This window comes from Leptonotus elevatus, chromosome 1 (genome assembly GCF_054856555.1).
Source record: "Leptonotus elevatus isolate MCC_2025b chromosome 1, RoL_Lele_1.0, whole genome shotgun sequence".
NCBI lineage: Eukaryota > Metazoa > Chordata > Actinopteri > Syngnathiformes > Syngnathidae > Leptonotus > Leptonotus elevatus.
The window spans coordinates 2,696,343-2,713,853 of NC_141239.1; the positions used below are offsets into that span (position 1 = coordinate 2,696,343).

A 17,511-nucleotide genomic window follows, 5' to 3' on the forward strand; every position below is an offset into this window, starting at 1 on the left:
TTTTAATCTATAAAAATTCCAACAGTAAATGTTTTATTATGTATGTTAGTAGATATTGTTTCTACGAGTTCCATGACTGCCATTGAGGTGGTCCGTTTTTCTCTAAACCCATTTTGATTTTCACTTAAAAGCTTATGTTTCTCAATAAAATCGCCCAGTCGATATGAAAATAATTTTTCGAGAATTTTTGAGAACTGTGGCAGCAGTGATATTGCTCTACAATTAGTGAATATGTGTCTTTCTCTATTTTTATGAATAGGAATAACTTTTGCGATTTTCATTTTTGATTGAAATATACCGCTTTAAACGACAAATTACATATATATGTGAAAGGTTGCACAACATATTTTATAATACTTTTTACTAATTTAATACTTCTGTATCATTAACAGCATTAAGCCACATAGTGGATGAATTATTTTTAATGTGCTTATCTATTTGACATTTGTTTTGTGGCTCAGGGATTTCTTCTGCCAAATTACTGCCAACATTAACAAAATTCTCATTTAAATTATTAGCTATGTCTGAAATTTTTTCAAACACAATATTTTTATCTTTTATGAAATATTCTGGATATTTTTTTTATTTACATGATTTAGTATTTTCCATATTTCTTGTGTGTTGCTTTTATTCTGCTCTAATGCATGGTAATGATCTTTCTTACTTGTTCGTATAATATTCAATAGTTAATTTTTTGTATGTCTCGTACTTTATTTCAGCTTCCATAGTTTTCAATGTAATAAATCTTTTGTATAAAATGTTTTTCTTTTTACATGCATTCTCGATCCCCTTCGTCATCCATGGCTTATTTAGACCTTTATATTTTCTTGTGACTTTTATTAATGGACAATGTTTATTGTATAAAGAGATAATGGTAGACTGAAATGCATTGTATGCGATATTGGGATCATCGTTTGAATAGACGTCAGACCAATTATGTTTTTCTAAATCCAGCTTAAAGGCAGCCGTTGTGTTCTTAGTCTTGTTTCTGATGTGTAAATTATTGTTGATCTTATTTTTTAAATCAAAATATTCTTGAAAAATTGCAAAGACCGGAAGATGATCACTTATATCATTGATAAGAAATCCACTTTCTATTTTATGGTTAATTTTATTTATAAAGTGCAGGGATGAATGAGCATGACGCGGTGACGACACTTTTGAGTAGTTGAGCTTTAGTGGTTGAATAAATACTAAGTTTTGAAATGACATATCAGGCATTGGAAACGGGTCAGGGGTAAAAAAGGTGAGCAGTGGGACCAAAGAAGTATCTTTTAAAATCATTCACAGATTCTACCCATCTACAAAATGGCTTAGCGGTTTTAGTGAATATTCACTATCATTATCCATATATCAAAAAATAGATATACATATATATTCACTTATATAATATACATTTTCCCCACTGTATTTTAAGCAAAATCATTTACACTTTTACAGCATACCAGACTCACTCCCTTCATTTTTAAGCTTCAAAGATCGCTGCTATTCTCATCAGCACACTCGTGTCTCTCAATAAGCTTTTTACGGGAGAATCTTTTAGCACAAACACTGCAACTGAATGGTTGCTTCCCAGCGTGTGATTTTGTGTGTTTTGTTAAATCTGACTTATACGAGAAGCTTTTGCCACAGTCTGAGCAGGAAAACGGCTTTTCTCCAGTGTGTGTCCTTTTGTGTATTGTTAAATATGACTTGGTGGTGAAGCTTTTTCCACAGTCTGAGCAGGAAAAAGGTTTCTCTCCGGTGTGTGTTCTTTTGTGTATTGTTAAATTTCCCTTGTCAGAGAAGCTTTTGCAACAATCTGAGCAGGAAAAAGGTTTCTCTCCAGTGTGTGTACTTGTATGTCTTGTTAAATTTCCCTTGTGAGAGAAGCTTTTGCCACAGTCTGGGCAAGAAAAAGGTTTTTCTCCAGTGTGTGTTATTTTGTGTATTTTTAAAGTTCCCTTTTCATAGAAGCTTTTGCCACAGTCTGGGCAAGAAAAAGGTTTTTCTCCAGTGTGTGTTATTTTGTGTATTTTTAAATGTCCCTTGAAAGAGAAGCTTTTGCCACAGTCTGGGCAAGAAAAAGGTTTTTCTCCAGTGTGGGTTCTTGTGTGTTTTGTTAAAATTCCCTTCTGAGAGAAGCTTTTGCCGCAGTCTGAGCAAGAAAAAGGTTTTTCTCCAGTGTGTTTTCTCAGGTGAACTTTCAAACTCCCCTTTGAACTGAATGTTTTCGCACACTGAGAACATTTGCAGCGGTTGTTGTCAGCATGATCACCTTTAGCGTATTCATCATCGTCAGTGTCAGCAGACTGTGACCTTATGTCATCACTTTGTGCTAGTGATGATCCCCATTGGTCTGCATCACCTTCTGTCTCCATGTGTTGAGGAGTTGAGCTGCTCGGAGGCTCCGCCCCTCTGTCCTCCTCACTCTCACCCATAACTTCATCTTTACTCTTAAAAGGGGCAAAGGTCAGTGGTGTCTTGGTGACATCATCCTCAAACTCCTCCTCTTTGACGAAAAGGGGCTTTTCTTCCTCTTTGATGTAAGGATGCTCTTCTTCCTCCTGTTTCACATGAGGAGACTTCACCACCGGTTCCTCAGGACGAAGACATTTCTCACCAACGTCTGCGGGACACAAGAAGACAAACATACATTTGGTTTAGTTAAGTCAAATCTCAAGCGCGACTTGATGTTGTGTATTATTGTTTCTACAGTGGCACCTTGACTTGGGCCCACCGCACAGGGTGCGATGCGTCAGAACCCGACTTGAACCGAACCATCTGTGATTTTTTTTTTAAGACGGTTGGCGACACAATCCCGCACATGATCAGATCTAAAATGGACACCCTCCGACGGGAACTGCACGAGCCTGTATTGGCTTTTAAGATGCACCAATCTTATCTCTCCGAGCCCAGTGAGTCGATTTGATTCCACAATGTCAAGCCTGCGCTCCGGGCCGTCTTGATTTTCATGCAAATGAGGATGCCACGGCGATTGGCTGACAGTCGGCTACATCGCATCTCCTAACGGCGCACAATGGCACTAATGCCCCTTTCTAGCTACGTCCATCTGTGAAAACACCAAAAGAAAGGCCACCCATTCACAATTAGTACGTGCTTAGTGCTGTCACTATTGAATATTTTTTTAAATCGATTAATTTATCGATTATCCAATCAATTAATCAACTAATCAGATTCATTTAAATGTTGCATTTAAGTGTATTAATGTACCTGCAAGGGGGCACAAGCCAATGTCTTCTTGTGCCGGTCCCAAGCCCGGATAAATACAGAGGGTTGTGTCAGGAAGGGCATCCGACGTAAAAACGTTGGCCAAATCAAACATACATGTGAATCAAATATATGACTTCTATACCAGATCGGTCGAGGCCCGGGTTAACAACGACCGCCATGGGTGCTGTTGACCTACAGGGTGCCGGTGGAAACTGGACTACTGTTGGTCAAAGCAGGAGAGGAGGAATGTGTGTTTGTAGGAAGGAAGAGAAGAGGAACACCAAGAGTCTGGGACCGAGAGTAGGCACTTTGAATGTTGGAACCATGACAGGAAAATGTAGAGAGCTGGTTGACATGATGCGGAGGAGGAAGGTGGACATATTATGTGTTCAGGAGACCAGGTGGAAAGGGAGCAAAGCTAGAAGTTTAGGAGCAGGGTTCAAGTTATTCTATCATGGTGTAGATAGGAAGAGCAATGGAATAGGAGGAGTTTGTTAGGAACGTCCTGGAGGTAAAAAAAAAAAAAAAAAAAAAGTGTCCAGCAACTGACTCTGTTTTGCATACGCAACATTTTGAAACATATTTTATGGTTCGACTTTTTGAAGCACACAATTTATTAATATCGATATAATTGGATTTAATATTTAAGTAATTTTATTTATTTACTTTTGCAATGTTACACAAAAAATCGTCAGTTTATAAAATGAAACAATTCACTATGTAACTGACTGACATGTTGGATAGTGTTTAAGAAAGACACAAATTTGTTCGCAGAAAGTGGTCTCTGTTAAGGAGGCATTTGTATTTGTTTAAAAACAAAATACACTAAAGTACTCACTGTGAAGAAAACACCAGTTTTAATATTTTGTTTCAGTGATGATAAAAAAAGAAACTATCTTCTCATTGAAAAAACATACATTGGTTGATGATTAAAAAAAAAAGTTCATTTAGAACCCTAATTGTTTATTATAGTTTGCTTGACTTTAAAACAACTTATTTTGTGAGTTTCAACACAATTACAAGCTTAAAACAAATACAGTACACATTCTATCTTTTCATTTTTTCAAATGAGGTTTGGCAGCATATACTACAAGTACTAACAAACAGTTGGGATGAGAAGTTTAAATTACTTTCTGCAGTGCTACAACATCTGACTAATATATATGAAATGTGGCTGTATGGGTTACACAGTATACGGTGAATAAATGGCGCACATATGGGCCACATGACATTATTTTGCTTAGGGCCCCCAAATGGCCTAGCATGACTTGATGTTGTGTATTATTGTTTCTGAAGCGGCACCTTGATTTGGGCCCACCGCACACTCGGACTGGCCCATCAAAAAATATATATATATTTGGGCGACTCAACCCCACACATGGATCACTTTGATCTATGGAAAGGTTTTGCACCAGTGTGTGTTCTTTTGTTCATTGCTAAAGTTGACTTTTGAGAGAAACTTTTGCCCCAATCTGAGCAGGAAAAAGGTTTTGCCCCAGTGTGTGTTGTGTGCGCTTTCAAACTCCATTTTGAGCTCATGCCCTATCACCGATAGCATATTCATTATCATCATCATCATCTTGAGGAGAGTGGGACCTTATAAGAGATAGACCGATACAGGCCGATATTGGGCATTTTGGTCAATATCGGTATGAGCTCTTTTTTTTTTTTATCTGACGGCCGAAATAAGGTAAATGTAAAACCATTTTAATCTCAGGGAGCTATATATTTACATTTTCAGTTAACTTTATAAGAGATGCTACTGACCCTAGGAATCTTTTGAACCATTTGTTTTTGTTCGACATTGAAATGTGAAAGTTTAAGATTTCAGGAATTTTTAAATTTTGGCGTGAAAATATTTACTGTAGAGAACTAGAGAGCTGTGGAAATAACTTGCTTAAGTTTCCATTTAACTTTTTAAGACGATACAATGTATTTTAGAAAATGTTGACGCCAATATGCGCCATGAAAATGAATATCAGCTTCAAATATCGGTTATCACCCAACTAATAATCTGTATCGAACCTGAAAAAAACATATCGGCCTATCTTTAGACCTTATGTCATTACTTTGTGCTTGCGGTGGTCGCCAGTGGTTTGCATCACCTTCTGTCGTCATGTGTTGAGGAGTTGAGTTGCTGCTTGGAAGCTCCGCCTCTCTGTCCTCCTCACACTCACCCTTGACGTCATCTTCACTCTTTAAAGGGGCGAAGATCAGTGGTGACTTGGTGACATCATCCTCAACCTCCTCCTCTTTGACAAAAAGAGGCTTTTCTTCCTCTTTGATGTAAGGATGCTCCTCCTCCTTTTTAACATGAGGAGACTTCACTTCCTGTTCGTCAGGACGAAGATATTCCTCACCGACGTCTGCAAGACACAAGAAGACAAGCGTGAGTTGATGTGTATTATTGTTTCGACAGCAGCCCCTTGACTTGGGCCTATCGCACACGGTACGATGCATAAAAAACCCAAATCGAACCGGACCATTGGGGGGGGGGCACCGTCATAGCTGAATTGACTTTTAAGGCATGCCAATCTCATCTCTCAAAGCCCAGAGAGTCAATTTGCCCAGAGAGTCAATATAATATAATATAATATAATATAATATAATATAATATAATATAATATAATATAATATAATATAATATAATATAATATAATATATCTCCAAATAAATCAAGGTTTTAAACAAATATCCTCCACTTGTCTTACCTGCCCCCCCCCTGTGATTTTATTGTTGACCATTTAAAAAACTACAACTGGCACTTGTCACTTGCCCCAGTGACAACAAAAAACATAGACCCAAGGTCCATGGATCCAAGGAGAAATGAGGAAGTAAAGAACCTTAAACGTAGTTGCAGGGCGGCGGAGAGGAGATAGAAAAAAAAATCAGCAAATATTCATTGAGCAACCAAAAAAATCAACAATTATTCTTAAGATTGTGTTTCACAAACGCTCTCCATCTAACCTAGCTTGTGTTCATCGTTCAGATAAAATTTCAATAAATACATTTGTTTTTGTGGTCGTAACGTGGCAAAATGTTGAAAAACAAGTACACTCACGGCCTCCTTTCAGTGCTACAGCCTTCGCTCGCCTTTGGAACAGTCTGCCGGAGGAACTCAGGGCCCCAAAGAACGTTCAAGATTTTAAGAGCAGGCTCAAGACAAGTTTTTTTAAATGTAGATTTTAGTTCATATTAACTCTTTTACTGCCAAAAACGTTATATAACGTTTAGAAAAAACCTACGGAGGGGCGCCGAAGACGTTAAAAAACGTTCACTATGTTTTTTTTTTTTTTTTTTTTTTAAATGGGTGTAGGAAAGCCTTGGGCAGCTGTGCTGAAAGTATCAAGCAGATCTAGTTAGTATAATGACTCGTTTTGGCCCCTAGATGGCAGCGATGACTCTCTTTGGACAAGATTGGGTGGGCGTCAGTCGAAGACGTGAGGCGGAGCTAGAGTGTTGAGGGGACAATGGCTGATGAAGCAACAATGGCGACCGGTTGCAAGCAGCTCACGCTTGAGCATTTTTTTCAAAGACGGAAATCAATACTAAAAAGTGCATTGATGTCGACGATGATGATGATGGTGACTCCGAGCGTGACGCCGAAGTTGGAAGCGTTGACGCGGCCATTATGATCACGTAGTAAAGCCTCACCGGCTAGCGATGCTAACGCCGGAAAACGCGGAGCACAACCGACCGAGCACTTCTGCACAAGCAGACATTCGATCGGACGATGGAGAGTAGTCGAAAAGCATCGACCAATGCACATTGATGATGATGATGATGGTGACTCCGAGCTTGACACCGAAGTTGGAAGCGTTGACGCGCGACGATGGTCACGTCATAAAGCCTCACCGGCTAGCGATGCTAACGCTGGAAAACGCGGAGCACAACCGGACGATGGAGAGTACCTCGAGTCCAATGCATATTCATCGGAGGAGCGGGTACAGTCTGATTACGGAGAAGACACTGGTTCTGGACTACGATGCCACCATGAATGGAGTGGATAAGATGGATCAGAACATCTCTTACCACCCGGTATAGCAACTGAAGGACATGAGGAAGCCAGACGTAACACCACCGTAACGTAACCGTAGCATGATCCTGATAGTAGACTTGATGGCAACACACACTGCAGTATATACTTGCTATTCCCCGGAAATAACGGCCAGCAAGAAAGTGTAGCTTCTGCACGCGAAGAGGCAATCGCAGTGAAACTAATGTGTTGTGCAAATCCTGTTGCGTCTCCTTGCACGCAGGGGAGTGTTACACAAAAAGAAAAACTGTCGTTGAAACATCCAACATAATTGTAAATAGTACCACAGTTGCACACATTTGTAAATAGTTTAGTCAAATTGTTACACTGTTGAATGTAAATAAACGTATTTTGCTATCAAAAAACACTTTTTCATTCTTGTTGGTAGTGTGTTATAGAAGTAAAGCACTGTTTAGGTGTTTGTGGCATCATTCATGGACAAAAAGAAGTGTAAATTTCACTAGAGTGCATGAAATAATATAGTTTCACTAAAAGCTTGATTTCTCCGTATTTTGGTCCAAAACAAGAGCATTTGGATGAAACTAACCATTTTCTATTGTTGATTACTGAAGAACGGAATAAGGTAGAAACAAACTTTTTTTGCTGATGAAAGATGAGAGTTCAATCTTTCATTTGGTAAATGCTTAAATCGGCTGGCACTCACAGCATCCCTTTTCTGAAAACGTCTGGCAGTCAAAGAGTTAATGTACCTTTCTTTATATTTAAATTAAGTTACTTTTGCTTCGATCTTATCTAACTATATATATATATATATATATATATATATATATATATATATATATATATATATATATATATATATATATATATATATTATTGATCTATTTGATATTTTCACTGTTTTTTTTTTTTTGTCTTTGAGCCCTCTTACCTTAACCTCACAAGCTAGATTGATTGTGATTCACTCAAGGGAGTTTGAAGGGAAAATAACCATGGTTTGATATGTCCTCATGTAACCTCTTATATAAGGATATGTTGTTGTCCTGAACTGTTGTACGAATCCAGGTGCCCAACAATTTGTAAATAAAGGGCGGAATCAGCCTGGGAGTGAATACCTACAGCCTTCCCTGCTTCGCAAACATGTTTTCGAGAGTGTCTGGGAGAGGGCTTGGACAGCCCGGTTTCTCACGCTCACAACTTTTTGCTAACGAATAAAAGACGGAGCGGCACACGGTCCGGACGGAGTCCGCTGTGGAACACGTACGATTGCCCAGCCGTTGTTGCAGCTCGCTTCACCCGGACTGTAGGCTCCCCGGTCTAGTGTCAAGGTAAGCGCTGATGATGATCATATTATGCTGCTTAACGTTCTAGTGTATTGATTGCTGTTTGCGGGGAATAAAAGGTACAATCATTCGAGCAAAGCACAGGCATTGATGACTGTCTGCGGGGAATAAAACTTACAATTATTCTAGCACAGTATAAAAGTGTTTATTGCTGTTTGCGGGTAATAAAAGGCACAGTTATTCTAGCAAAGCATATTGTGATGTCTCCTCTCCTGATCTGAAGCCAGCCATTTATGCATTCATATATTCTATTGTGTGTGTGTGTGTTATGAATAAAGTTTTGATTGATTGATTGCTTGAAGGATATATCATATTCTATATATAACAAATGTAACTTTCAGGCACGATATGTGTGGTGCATTAACATGGCTTTGTGGCTACAAGATGCGGCTTCTACTTTTAAGCTTAGCACATAGAGTCAAGTTAACGTATTCAAATTGTATTTTGTTGTTGTTGTAAAACTCACTTCAAAGAGTTATTCACATTTGATCATATGTTATCAATTGAAAACGTATTGATGTGTGAAAACGTAGTATGCACTTAAGTTACAATAACATAATGGCTGGAATTATTTTACTGTGTACAGTAATGAGGACTGCATTTTGATATTTTTAACGCTATATAGTAGTCCTAGTGCTAAGCAAGGGAGAGTAAGAAGTGTACAAACCTGCTGTGTGTAGCACAACTCGAGGCTCCTCGTAAACATCGTCCAGCATTTCAAGATGTTGCTCGTTCTCTTCTTCTCCTCCAAAGAATTCCTCGTACTTTGGTGCCGTTTTTGCAAACATTTTAGCACAATAATGCCAACAAAGTCACACTTGATCTCTTCTAGACGACGTGTTATGTGCTTCTCTTTGCTAGCGGCTAGCGAGCTAAGCTAAGCTAAGCTAAGTAGGGCGAGAAGCATCAACGCGCACCGAAACGAGTTCATTCACACGCTGAGATTTGATCAATGGTGTCGTAGACCTTCAAAGTAGTGATTAACGTCCTGTTTGGAGGTTGTAGTCGGTTCAGCACGAAATCGAAAAGAATGATTTAGCGGAGGGCGTCTGGTTACGTGAAGAAACGAAAGTAGATCTGCGTCGGAAGTCAGGCAGGACACGCCCCCGCTGCGATATGATTGGCTGCTGGAGATTGTCGGCTTGGGAGCAAGTACTGTCATCAAGTCATCGACAGATGTCGCCTATTTTGCTGCAAACAAGCATTTTGAGGTACCGTAAACTGAACGTTTATTATCAGGGATGCGATTTAACCATCAAATGTTATGAGTTTAATTTATTGCTCTAGTACTGGCATTAGCTAGTAGCAAACATTTGATGCAGTATCTGATATATTACTGATATATGCAATATTTGTACTTTTGGCCAGTTTTGTCATCTGTGGCTTTCACAAATTCCTGCTGCAAGGTTTGAATGCAACACTTACCTTCTAATAAAGGTTAGTGATGACACGCCATTGCACTTCGAGTCGAGCACACTTATCATATCTTACGCTCCCCTAATGCTCAGAAGTACAAATGTATTGCATTTGCATTGTACTGTTTGTTTACTTAATGTGGTCATTTTTAAACTAATCCAATCCACTTTATGTCAAAAGCACATTTTATAAACAAGTGTTTCCAAAGTGCTGCACATTGAGATCCACATACTATCATACATACACATGAAATCTAGTAAAAACCAACAATAATTTAAAAAAAGTCAATAAGTTACTAAAATACAATAAGTAAAATAAAGGAATAAATACAATAAAAATATATTTAAACCCCCCCAAAAATAATAATAAAATTAAATAAAATACCACGCAGACCACACAATTCATGCTGAACTAAAAGCCAAGGAATAAAAGTGGGTCTTAAGCCGAGACTTAAAACACTCCGAACGTGGCCATACTGCACATCTGGCTTTGTGTGTCCCTAAAGGTATTTTCCACGCTAATTTGGGAAAATGGCAAGGTGGCTTTTTCTTCTATATTTTATTTCTATTTCATACACAAGGCAACTCAATGTGCTTCACATAAGCAAATACACAACACCTACAAACGTCAACAAACACAACCGTTAACGACATTCGGAAGCAAAGCAGAGAAAACAAAAGTAGCTTACAATATTACTAAAGCATACATTGGCGTTTAAACACATTAAAAGAAAACTTTAAAAACATTTCATATTCATAGTTTGAGTAGCTTTGAAAGCATTACGTTTACACTTTTAAGTAAAGCTGGAGTTGATTCTTCTTAAGTCTTCTGAAACCCTCATATCTATGAACGTAATGAACGTGAATACTTTTGACAGGGCCAGGCAGCTTTGAATAGTGTTTTGTCCTTGAAAAATAAAATCTCCACTTATTATTATCTTTGATATTGACATTTGTTTGATGATTTTAATCATTCAAGTGGGAAAACTGCAATAAAAGTGAGAATTTGAGAGGAGGGCAAATACTTTTTCACTGCAAAAGATATCCGACATGATTTGAGGTCATTGTCGTAGCCGCTGACACTTGGAACTGGAGCAATGTTCAAGATAAACGCAATATTAACCTGAATGCCGTCTTTAGACGAGTGGAGGCACATACAACATATTGTTATTATTATTTTCAATCAATATGAAAAAGGTCGAGATCAGCGAAGGACGACACGAGAGGAGCTGGTTAATGATCTCCCTCAACAAAATGCTCACCCCCCCCCCCCATGTCATGCTTTCAATTTTTTTCTGATATTCTGTCTATCACTGTTAAAATAAAGTTGCCATAAAAATCAAAGACTTATTAATTTCTAAGTCTGAACATTTTTTAAATAAGCAGGATCACTTATTTCCTCCCTCTCTATTTTATTCAAAATCATTTACACTTTTACAGCACACCAGACTCACTCCCTTCATTTTTTTAAGCTTTAAAGATCGCTGCTTTTCTCACCAGCACACTTGTGTGTCTCAACAAGCTTTTTACAAGAGAATCTTTTAGCACAAACACTGCAACTAAATGGTTTCTTCCCAGCATGTGTTCTTGTGTGGCTTTTTAAATTTCCCTTGTGAGAGAAGCTTTTGCCACAGTCTGGGCAGGAAAAAGGTTTTTCTCCAGTGTGGGTTATTTTGTGTACTGTTAAAGCGGACTTCTGAGAGAAGCTTTTGCTGCAGTCTGGGCAGGAAAAAGGTTTTTCTCCAGTGTGTGTCCTTTTGTGTATTGTTAAATATGACTTGGTGGTGAAGGTTTTTCCACAGTCTGAGCAGGAAAAAAGTTTTTCTCCAGTGTGTGTTCTTTTGTGTATTTTTAAATTTCCCTTGTCAGAGAAGCTTTTGCCACAGTCTGGGCAGGAAAAAGGTTTCTCTCCAGTGTGTGTTATTTTGTGTATTGTTAAAGTTCTCTTGTCATAGAAGCTTTTGCCACAGTCTGAGCAGGAAAAAAGTTTTTCTCCGGTGTGTTTTCTCGTGTGGCTTGTTAAATGTGACTTATGAGAGAAGCTTTTGCCACAGTCTGGGCAGGAGAAAGTTTTTTCTCCAGTGTGCTTTTTTGTGTGTCTTGTTAAAGCTGACTTATGAGAGAAGCTTTTGCCACAGTCTGAGCAGGTAAATGGTTTCTCTCCAGTGTGTGTTCTTTTGTGTATTGTTAAAGTTCTCTTGTCATAGAAGCTTTTGCCACAGTCTGAGCAGGAAAAAGGTTTCTCTCCAGTGTGGGTTATTTTGTGTTTTGTTAAAGTTCCCTTGTCATAGAAGCTTTTGCCACAATCTGGGCAGGAAAAAGGTTTTTCTCCAGTGTGTTTTCTTGTGTGTATTGTTAAAGAGAACTTGTCATAGAAGCTTTTGCCACAGTCTGAGCAGGAAAAAGGTTTCTCTCCAGTGTGGGTTATTTTGTGTTTTGTTAAAGTTCCCTTGTCATAGAAGCTTTTGCAACAATCTGAGCAGGAAAAAGGTTTCTCTCCAGTGTGTGTTCTTTTGTGTATTTTTAAATGTCCCTTGAAAGAGAAGCTTTTGCCACAGTCTGGGCAGGCAAAAGTTTTTTCTCCAGTGTGGGTTCTTGTGTGTTTTGTTAAAATTCCCTTCTGAGAGAAGCTTTTGCCGCAGTCTGAGCAAGAAAAAGGTTTTTCTCCAGTGTGTTTTCTCAGGTGAACTTTCAAACTCCCCTTTGAACTGAATGTTTTCGCACACTGAGAACATTTGCAGCGGTTGTTGTCAGCATGATCACCTTTAGCGTATTCATCATCGTCAGTGTCAGCAGACTGTGACCTTATGTCATCACTTTGTGCTAGTGATGATCCCCATTGGTCTGCATCACCTTCTGTCTCCATGTGTTGAGGAGTTGAGCTGCTTGGAGGCTCCGCCCCTCTGTCCTCCTCACTCTCACCCATGACTTCATCTTTACTCTTAAAAGGGGCAAAGGTCAGTGGTGAGTTGGTGACATCATCCTCAAACTCCTCCTCTTTGACGAAAAGGGGCTTTTCTTCCTCTTTGATGTAAGGATGCTCTTCTTCCTCCTGTTTCACATGAGGAGACTTCACCACCTGTTCCTCAGGACGAAGACATTTCTCACCAACGTCTGCGGGACACAAGAAGACAAACATACATTTGGTTTAGTTAAGTCAAATCTCAAGCACGACTTGATGTTGTGTATTATTGTTTCTACAGTGGCACCTTGACTTGGGCCCACCGCACAGGGTGCGATGCGTCAGAACCCGACTTGAACCGAACCATCTGTGATTTTTTTTTTAAGACGGTTGGCGACACAATCCCGCACATGATCAGATCTAAAATGGACACCCTCCGACGGGAACCGCACAAGCCTGGCTTTTAAGATGCACCAATCTCATCTCTCCGAGCCCAGTGAGTCGATTTGCTTCCACAATGTCAAGCCTGCGCTCCGGGCCGTCTTGATTTTCATGCAAATGAGGATGCCACGGCGATTGGCTGACAGTCGGCTACATCGCATCTCCTAACGGCGCACAATGGCACTAATGCCCCTTTCTAGCTACGTCCATCTGTGAAAACACCAAAAGAAAGGCCACCCATTCACACTTAGTACGTGCTTAGTGCTGTATCTATTGAATATTTTTTTAAATCGATTAATTTATCGATTATCCAATCAATTAATCAACTAATCAGATTCATTTAAATGTTGCATTTAAGTGTATTAATGTACCTGCAAGGGGGCACAAGCCAATGTCTTCTTGTGCCGGTCCCAAGCCCGGATAAATACAGAGGGTTGTGTCAGGAAGGGCATCCGACGTAAAAACGTTGGCCAAATCAAACATACATGTGAATCAAATATATGACTTCTATACCAGATCGGTCGAGGCCCGGGTTAACAACGACCGCCATGGGTGCTGTTGACCTACAGGGTGCCGGTGGAAACTGGACTACTGTTGGTCAAAGCAGGAGAGGAGGAATGTGTGTTTGTAGGAAGGAAGAGAAGAGGAACACCAAGAGTCTGGGACCGAGAGTAGGGACTTTGAATGTTGGAACCATGACAGGAAAATGTAGAGAGCTGGTTGACATGATGCGGAGGAGGAAGGTGGACATATTATGTGTTCAGGAGACCAGGTGGAAAGGGAGCAAAGCTAGAAGTTTAGGAGCAGGGTTCAAGTTATTCTATCATGGTGTAGATAGGAAGAGCAATGGAGTAGGAGGAGTTTGTTAGGAACGTCCTGGAGGTAAAAAAAAAGAGTCTCAGATAAAGTGATGAGCTTGAAGCTAGGAATCAAAGGTGTGGTGATCAATGCTGTTAGTGGGTATGCGTCACAGGTAGGATCTGAGTTGGAGGAGAAGGAGAACTTTTGGTTGGACCTTGATGAAACGATGCAGAGCATCCCTAGAAGTGAGAGAGGTGTCATTGGTGCAGACTTCAATGGACACTTTGGTGCAGAAAACAAAGGTGATGAGGAGGTGATGGGCAAGTTTGGGAACCAGAAGAGGAACGCAGAAGGACAGATGGTGGTTGACTTGGCAAAAAGAATGGAAATGGCAGTTGTGAATACTTTCTTCCAGAAGAGGCAGGAACATAGAGTGACCTACAAGAGTGGAGGTAGGAGTACACAGGTAGACTACATCTTGTGTAGACGGTGTCATCTGAAGGAGATCAGCGACTGCAGAGTAGTGGTAGGTTTGAGTGTAGCCAGACAGCAGAGGATGGTAGTGTGTAGGTAGGATGACTCTGGTGGTGAGGAAGACAAAGACGGCAAAGGCAGAGCAGAGGACCAAATGGTGGAAGCTGAAAAAGGAAGAGTGTTGTATGACTTTCAGGAAGGAGTTGAGACGGGTTTTGGATGGTCAGGAGGTGTTTTCAGATGACTTTACAACTACAGCAAAAGTGTTCAGGGAGACAGGTAGGACAGTCCTTGGTATGTCATCTGGAAGGAAAGGGGATAAGGAGACTTGGTGGTGGAATGAGGAGGTGCAGAAGTGGATCCAGAGTAAGAGTTTAGCTAAGAAGTGGGACACAGAGGATTGAAGAAAGTAAAAAGGAGTACAGGGAATTGCAGCGTAAGGTGAAAGTAGAAGTGGCAAAGGCCGAACAAGGGGTTTACGATGACTTGTATGCTAGGTTGGAAAGTAAGGAGGGAGAGACTGACCTATACTGGTTGGCAAGGCAAAGAGGCAGAGATGGGAAGGACGTGCTGCAGGTTAGGGTAATAAAGGATAGGCATGGAAGTGTGACAGATGCCAGTAGTGTGATGGGAAGATGGGAAAAGTACTTTGAAGAGTTGATGAATGAGGAAAATGAGAGACAACAAAGAGTACAAGAGGTGACTGTTGTGGACCAGGAAGTAGCAAAGATGAGTAAGGACGAAGTGAGAAGGGCATTGAAGAGGATGAAGAGTGGAAAGGCACTCGGTCCTGATGATATACCTGTCGTCATGCGTTGAGGAGTTGAGTTGCTGCTTGGAAGCTCCGCCTCTCTGTCCTCCTCACACTCACCCTTGTCTTCATCTTCACTCTTTAAAGGGGCGAAGACCAGTGGTGACTTGGTTACATCATCCTCAACCTCCTCCTCTTTGACAAAAAGGGGGTTTTCTTCCTCTTTGATGTAAGGATGCTCCTCCTTTTTAACATGAGGAGACTTCACTTCCTGTTCGTCAGGACGAAGATATTCCTCACCGACGTCTGCAAGACACAAGAAGACAAGTGTGAGTTGATGTGTATTATTGTTTCGACAGCAGCACCTTGACTTGGGCCTATCGCACACGGTACGATGCATCAGAAACCCAAATCGAACCGGACCATTGGGGGGGGGGCACCGTCAGAGCTGAATTGACTTTTAAGGCGTGCCAATCTCATCTCTCAAAGCCCAGAGAGTTAATTTGCTTCTGCTATTTTCAGCCCTTGGGTCTATGTTGTTTGGATATATAATATATATATATATATATATATATATATATATATATATATATATATATATATAAATAAATCGAGGTTTTAAACAAATATCCTCCACTTGTCTTACCTGCCCCCCCTGTGATTTTATTCTTGACCATTTTAAAAACTACAAATGGCACTTGATACAGTTGCCCCAGTGACAACAAAAAACATAGACCCAAGGTCCATGGATCCAAGGAGAAATGAGGAAGTAAAGAACCTTAAACGTAGTTGCAGGGCGGCGGAGAGGAGATAGAAAAAAAAAATCAGAAAATATTCATTGAGCAACCAAAAAAATCAACAATTATTCTTAAGATTGTGTTTCACAAACGCTCTCCATCTAACCTAGCTGAGCTGGAGCTGTTTTGCAAGGAGGAATGGGCAAACATTTCAGCCTCCCGACGGGACAAACCCCAAAAGACTTGAAGCTGTAATTGCCCTAATTTTCAGGGGGGGATTGTACAACAAGTTTGTTAATAAAATCTACATTTTGTTCCACTTCATGATTGTGTGCTACTTTGTGTTCATCGTTCAGATAAAATTTCAATAAATACATTTGTTTTTGTGGTCGTAACGTGGCAAAATGTTGAAAAACGAGTACACTCACGGCGTCCTTTCAGTGCTACAGCCTTCGCTCGCCTTTGGAACAGTCTGCCGGAGGAACTCAGGGCCCCAAAGAACGTTCAAGATTTTAAGAGCAGGCTCAAGACAAGTTTTTTAAATGTAGATTTTAGTTAATATTAATGTACCTGTCTTTATATTTTAATGTAGTTACTTTTGCTTCGATCTTATCTAACTATATATAGATACATATATTATTGATCTATTTTATATTTTCACTGGGTTTTTTTTTTTTTTAAGTCTTCGAGCCCTCTAACCTTAACCTCACAAGCCAGATTGATTGTGATTCACTCAAGGGAGCGCTAAGTGGTCTCGGCGAAACGGCTTGCTCATTGCGAGCGCGCAGTGGCCTAAATGTGCACATTTATTTTATTCATAACCGCTTGTAAAGGTCTACAAGCATTCACGGCAAATGTGAGACATTGCACGCCAAAATAACGTTTGTGGGAGATTTGCCGGTTACAGCAAAAAGAACCGTTGCCTAAACAATCACAAACTAACGCTACAACATAGTCTCTGTAGTAACGTTATGCGACTTTTCCTTATTGTAAAACGTCATGCCACTTTTCCACATATTGAAATAGTTCTCAAATGTGTAAGAGACATGTCTGTATTTTTCTTTTCTTCTGCTGCCATGGCCAGTCGCTGCCATTCACAACATTAGCACATGGCTACTGTTAACATTGTTAACATTTTTTACTGTTTCAATTGATATTTTAACCGTTTTGAATTTAGTTATAGCTGTGTAGTAATAAGAAAACAGTTAATTCAAATGTTATTCGATGTATAGTGTCTTTGTTCCATTCCCTGGGAAAGGAATGTCTAATAAGGTTTCTGTTCTTATCTAAAGGAGTATATGTTTGAAAGTGCAAGCAGAGTTTCTGTCCATAAATTATCCGGTCCAAGAAGTGCCGGGACCAATTATTTTCCTACATCTGGAGTGGACTAAGATACGAGCTGAAGATTTATTATCTGTTTTTGTATTTCACTCTTCC

General features: G+C 39.8%; 2 protein-coding genes and 1 pseudogene across 2 annotated transcripts; 1 reads left to right on the plus strand and 2 right to left on the minus strand.

Moving 5' to 3' along the window:
• Window positions 1–420: 420 nt before the first annotated feature.
• On the minus strand, window positions 421–2,360 carry LOC147180333 (uncharacterized). Its single transcript, XM_086081966.1, has one exon. It carries the CDS (start codon window positions 2,358–2,360, stop codon window positions 1,473–1,475), a length of 888 nt encoding a protein of 295 aa, XP_085938092.1. The 3' UTR covers window positions 421–1,472.
• A 9,082-nt stretch (window positions 2,361–11,442) lies between these two features.
• Window positions 11,443–12,834, minus strand: LOC147180334 (uncharacterized). Its single transcript, XM_086082028.1, has one exon. The coding sequence runs from the start codon at window positions 12,832–12,834 to the stop codon at window positions 11,443–11,445; it is 1,392 nt and encodes a 463-aa protein (XP_085938154.1).
• Window positions 12,835–14,687: 1,853 nt separating this feature from the next.
• Window positions 14,688–15,405, plus strand: LOC147180335 (uncharacterized; annotated as a pseudogene).
• The last annotated feature ends 2,106 nt before the right edge of the window (window positions 15,406–17,511 follow it).

Bases quoted from the DNA above. Each gene is read 5' to 3' on its own strand.
- LOC147180333 (XM_086081966.1), bottom strand. From the start codon at position 2,360: ATGGAGACAGAAGGTGATGCAGACCAATGGGGATCATCACTAGCACAA.
- LOC147180334 (XM_086082028.1), bottom strand. From the start codon at position 12,834: ATGGAGACAGAAGGTGATGCAGACCAATGGGGATCATCACTAGCACAA.